Raw genomic sequence first — 5,497 nt, 5'->3', positions numbered from 1 at the left:
CATCACCCGCTTCTCTTCCACCACAACCATCACGACACTCAGCCATTCAGGCTGCTGCTCAGTCAGTCATTCAACCTGTAGTCCTGTCATTAATGCACTCCTTAGCTGAACCATTAGCACAGTCACCGTTAACTCAGTCATCCACTCCACCGCCCACTCCACTGTCACCACAACCATTACTACAGCCATCAGTTTGGTCCCCTGTAGCAGTTTGGTCTTCTGGTCAGCTTAACATTCAGCCAGGGGTCCCGATACCCTCTGGCGCTACATCAGCTCCGGCTGGAAGCTCGGATGAGCCCATCCAGCACTCCGCGGCTTCCACGCTGCCACCTGCCTTGTCCGCTGGGGGTTCTGGAGAGCCCAGCCAGCCCTTCCTCGTCTCCGCTGGAGGGTTCGAGGGGCCCGGCCTCCGGTCCCGCTCTGTAGCCGCCGCCTTCCACACGGCCGGCCTCCGGATCTGTTCTGCCGCCGTTGCCGTCCGCAAGGGCTGTCTGGAGTCAGCCCTTGAGGGGGGGTATTGTCATGGTCCTGGGTCATTTTGACCCAGTGTTCTCAGTTTTCCTGTGGTTTTGTATTTTGTTCCTTATGTCCATTGGATTGTTTGGTTTGGTAGTTGGATTCCCTCTGTGTCCATGCTTTTATTGTGGTGTTTGTTCTGGTACCGTGTTCCCGTCCGTTGTGTTCTGTGTTCTCCTCATCCCCTCGTATTCATCCTTGTTCTCTGCCTCTCTCTCTGTGCTCATCTCTGTGTACTGTGTTGTGTTTAAGGTCCACATCTTGGTGTCAGTATTTTCAGTTTCGTGTCCTCCCTGCTCGGTCATGAGTAATTGTCTTCAGCTGTGTTCCCCGTGTGTTCCCACTTCCCTCATTACCTTCTGTGTATTTATGTCAGAGTGTCCCTTTGTTCTGTGTTGTGTCATCCTTCTAGGTTGTGTGCATTTCCCGTGTCTTCCCAGCGCCTCAGCTTTAGTTTCTCCCAGTATAGTTTTGTATGACTTCTTATGTTCCTGTTAATAAAGACCTGCCTTTGAGTTCATTCCCGTGTGTCTAGAGCCGTGCAATTGGGTCCTCTCTTGCCTTCACACAGCCGCCGCATGACAGTTAATACTTCTCATGGATATCTCAGATCTCCATCACAAATAAAATAATAAAGGGCCATAATAAGAGTTAGAAATCCATTGTTACCGCTCAAGCTCCAGTCTGGCCCTCTCCTCCTCCAGCCGAGCCTGGATCTCCATATTAAGGGCAACTTCCAGCTGCTGCTGTGTCAGCTCCAGCTCCCTGATCCTCTTCTTCTGTTGTTCAGCCTCCTTTTCCTTCACCTGCATCTCAGCCTGCATGCTGTCTTTTATCTATGCACACACACACAGCTACATAAACAGATGCACCAACAGAGCGGTATAAACTGACCTATTCCTGAATCACCTTTTCCTGGACTGTCATAACCATTTTTCAAAATCATTAAAGATGTGAATTTTATAATGACAGTCAACATTTTGCTGCAGTTCTCAAAGATCAAAGTCAAGGAGAAAAGACTCTGTACATAATTGGTGTCAAGTGGAAAACTTTTTTTTTTACCATCTCAGCCTCTTTCAGCTGTCTTTCCAGTTCCATCTGCACCTCCCTCTGCTTCCTCCTCTCTCTCTCCTCTGCCTCCCTTCGGCGAGTTTCCAGTTCCCGAGCATGCTGTGAAACAGATGAAAGAGCCATTGTTTGGTTTGTGTTTTCACCTCTATCCAGCAGGTGACACTAGGCCATCAGCTTCGAGGTTCAACGTATTGTGCTTTCAGCGGTGCTCTTCTTGATAACTTGGTTGAAGTAAGTGGGTATTTGAGTTCATGTTGCTTTCCTTACAGCTGTAAGTAATCTGCTCATTCCGCTTTTGATCTTTGGCACCAACAAGTGATTTTTTTCCCAGAGAAGTGCTGCTCACAGGAGATTTCCTCTATTTCAGACCATTTTCTATAAACCGGTTAGATGGTTGTACAGTTTCTGAAATACTCAGACAAGCCTGTCCGACACAAACAACAATGCATGTTCAAAGTCATTTAAATCCCATTTGACCTTCAGCAGGTCATCTTATTAATGTATACATGCCTAAATGCACTGAGCTGCTGCCATGTGATAGGCTGATTAGGTATTTGACCTAATGAGCAGCTCAACAGGTGTATCTAACAAAAATGTGGCCAGTGAGTGTACATGGTACTTTTTAAATGGACAAAATGAACTGCACTGGCAGCTGCCCAGTGCCACTATGACTTAGTTAAATAATCACTACCATGGATAGTTTGGTGCATGATGTAATTAAATAAATATTACAAAAAAAGATTCTTATAGCCCTCACTTACCTTGATAATGTTTTCAATCTCTAAGTCCTGTTTGTCTTTCTCTTTTTCTGTCTTCTCTGTCTCATGGATATTCGAGTCATCAGATTGGCTGCCCCTGCTGCTGCAGCTGCTGCGGGCGCTCCGGCTGCGTTCCCGCTGACTGTTTTCCCGCTGGATCCGTCTCTTCAGTTTGAGTTCATGGTGAAGGGAAGACTTTCCCTCACTCTGAAGACGGAGGGCAGTTTGAATGGCTGAATACCAGATGTAAAATCTTGGGTATACTTTCCATTTAACTTTCCGAGTCAGACTGAATAGGATGGGTTATCTTTTAAAAATGAGGACTGGTGTAGCTTTACAGAGTAATTGAATACATGTTTCGGAAAATATGTTAATCCCTTTTGGATAAAGTGGCTGACTGACCTCCACCTGCCGGAGCACCTCTCTGAGAGGTTCAGTAGCCGATGCCATCAGCTCAGTATGGAACGCACCACTGACTGGGAGAGTTTTGGTCCGCATGAACTTTAGGCGCCGAGAGTTTTCCTGGAGGAAATCCAGAGCCTGAGAAGTCAAAGAAGACAGCAGAAATGACAAGAGCAGCTCTAACAACTTTTTTGATGGTTGAGAGAAGACAGAAAAGAGAACACAATAGATTCACGGTATATTAAAGCAGCAAGAATATATGAATGCATTACCTGCTGGTGCCCTGCAATAACCCTGCCATCTGGAAAAAGCTAGTTGGCCACAGAGCACACAGGATTCTCCATCCCCAGACTCTTGCAGTGCTCTTTTGCCTGCAGACTAGGGCTGCCACAAACGATTATTTTGATAGTCGACTAGTCACCGATTATTTTTGCGATTAGTCGACTAATCAGACTATCCACTCTGCCATAGCTCGGCTACAGACTCAGCACCCGAGTGCCTTTATTGTGATCTCGGGTGACTTCAACCATGTATCACTGGACAATACACTACCAACATTCAAACAATATGTGGACTGTCCCACCAGGGGAGAGAAAACTTTAGACTTACTGTATGCTAACGTCAAGGATGCATACAGCTCCTCCTCCCTCCCCCCACTTGGTAGGTCAGATCATAACCTGATTCACCTCACCCCCCGCTATGTGCCAATTGTGAGGAGGGAACCTGTGACCACCAGGACTGTTAGGAGGTGGTCAGAGGAGGCAATAGCGGAACTACAGGGCTGTTTCGAGGTGACCGACTGGGAAACACTCTGTGAGCCTCACGCCGAGGACATCAATGGGCTTACTGAGTGTATCACAGGCTACATAACTTTCTGCACCGACTCCATTGTTCCAGCTCAGACTGTTCATTGTTACCCAAATAACAAGCCGTGGGTGACTAAGGACATCAAAGCCCTCCTCAACAACAAGAAGAGGGCTTTCAGAGGGGGCAACAAAGAGGAGGTGAGGAAGATCCAGGTGTTACTAAAGGACAAGATCAGAGAGGCTAAGGACAATTACAGGAGGAAGCTGGAGTGGAAACTCCAGCAGAACAGCATGAGAGAGGTGTGGAGGGGCATGAAGACCATCACTGGATTCAGGCCAACCAACAGCAGGGGAGCTGAGGGAGGTGAGAATAGAGCCGACGAGTTGAATCTGTTTTTCAATAGATTCGACACCACAGTGTCTGCTCCCACCCCCACAACCTCACCTGCAGTCAGCCTGGAATCCAGAACCACACCACTGTGCCAGCCTCTCTCTTCACATGTTGCCTCCTGTGAGATTCCTGACACCCCTCCCCCACCCATCACCTTCACTCAATACCAGGTTGAGATGCAAATGAGGAGACTTCACTCAGGCAAGTCTGCTGGACCAGACGGAGTGAGTCCCCTTGTCCTCAAGACCTGTGCCCCCCAGCTGTGTGGAGTCTTTCATAAACTGTTTATGCTGAGTCTGAGTCTGCAGAGGGTCCCGGTGATGTGGAAGACATCATGCCTCGTCCCTGTACCAAAGACGCCTCGTCCCAGTGGCCCCCAGGATTACAGGCCCGTGGCACTGACCTCCCACATCATGAAGACCCTGGAAAGGCTCATCCTGGACCAGCTGCGACCCATAGTAAGACCACATCTGGATCCCCTTCAGTTCGCTTATCAGCCTCGTCTCGGAACAGAGGACGCCATCATCTACCTGCTCAATCGTGTCTACACCCATCTGGACCAGCCGGCGAGCACTGTGAGGGTCATGTTTTTTGACTTTTCCAGTGCTTTCAACACCATCAGGCCGACCCTCCTGGGTGATAAGTTAGCAGCGATGCAGGTGGATGCTTCTCTGGTGTCCTGGATTGTTGATTACCTGACAGGAAGACCACAATATGTACGTCTCCCACAGTGTGTGTCTGACAAGGTGATCAGCAACACAGGGGCACCACAGGGGACTGTCCTCTCCCCCTTCCTCTTCACCCTCTACACCACAGACTTCAGCCACTGCACAGAGACCTGCCATCTTCAGAAGTTTTCTGATGACTCTGCGGTGGTTGGATGCATCAGCAGGGATGATGAGACAGAGTACCGGGCTGTGGTCGACTCCTTTGTCACGTGGTGTGAGCAGAATCATCTGCAGCTCAACGTGGCAAAGACCAAGGAACTGATCGTGGACTTCAGGAAGACCAGGAAACACTTGACCCCTGTTTCAATCCAGGGGGTCAGTGTTGACATTGTGGAGGACTATAAATACCTTGGAGTACACATTGACAATAAACTGGACTGGGCTAAAAACACCACAGCACTTTACAGGAAGGGCCAGAGTCGTCTCTATTTTTTGAGGCGACTGAGGTCCTTCAACATCTGCCAGAAAATGCTGAGGATTTTCTATGAGTCTGTTGTGGCCAGTGCGATCCTCTATGCTGTTGCATGCTGGGGGAGCAGGCTGAGGGTCGCAGATGCCAACAGACTTAATAAACTGATCCGTAAGGCCAGCAATGTTGTGGGGATGGAGCTGGACTTCCTCAAGGTGGTGTCGGAGAGGCGGATGCTGTCCAAGATAAAGACAATGTTGGATAACACCTCCCACCCACTCCATGACATGTTGGTCAGTCACAGGAGCTCGTTCAGTGAGAGACTGAGATTACCGAAAAGCACCACTGAACGACACAGGAAATCATTCCTGCCTGTGGCCATCTCCCTGTACAACGCATCCACTTAACACACTGTT

General features: G+C 48.8%; 1 protein-coding gene across 1 annotated transcript; it reads right to left on the bottom strand.

Annotated features, from left to right (window-relative positions):
• Positions 1-1,181: 1,181 nt before the first annotated feature.
• LOC146649870 (uncharacterized) lies at positions 1,182-2,700 on the bottom strand. Its single transcript, XM_085386113.1, has 4 exons — positions 2,684-2,700; positions 2,349-2,634; positions 1,579-1,686; positions 1,182-1,352 (listed from the first exon to the last, which is right to left on the bottom strand). Exons 1-4 carry the CDS (start codon positions 2,698-2,700, stop codon positions 1,182-1,184), a joined length of 582 nt encoding a protein of 193 aa, XP_085242239.1.
• Positions 2,701-5,497: the final 2,797 nt, after the last annotated feature.

Source organism: Rhamphochromis longiceps, linkage group LG17 (assembly GCF_057381845.1).
Source record: "Rhamphochromis longiceps isolate RC_006_pf linkage group LG17, R_longiceps_female_GT1.1, whole genome shotgun sequence".
Lineage (NCBI taxonomy): Eukaryota > Metazoa > Chordata > Actinopteri > Cichliformes > Cichlidae > Rhamphochromis > Rhamphochromis longiceps.
This window is presented reverse-complemented; position numbering and strand designations above follow the sequence as displayed.

What these genes read in the sequence shown, in the direction of transcription:
- LOC146649870 (XM_085386113.1), bottom strand. An exon ending in AGATTGAAAACATTATCAAG is followed by an intron (nt 1,687 to 2,348) that starts GTAAGTGAGGGC and finishes TCTGTTTCACAG; the next exon opens with CATGCTCGGGAACTGGAAAC. An exon ending in AGCTGAAAGAGGCTGAGATG is followed by an intron (nt 1,353 to 1,578) that starts GTAAAAAAAAAA and finishes GTGTGTGCATAG; the next exon opens with ATAAAAGACAGCATGCAGGC.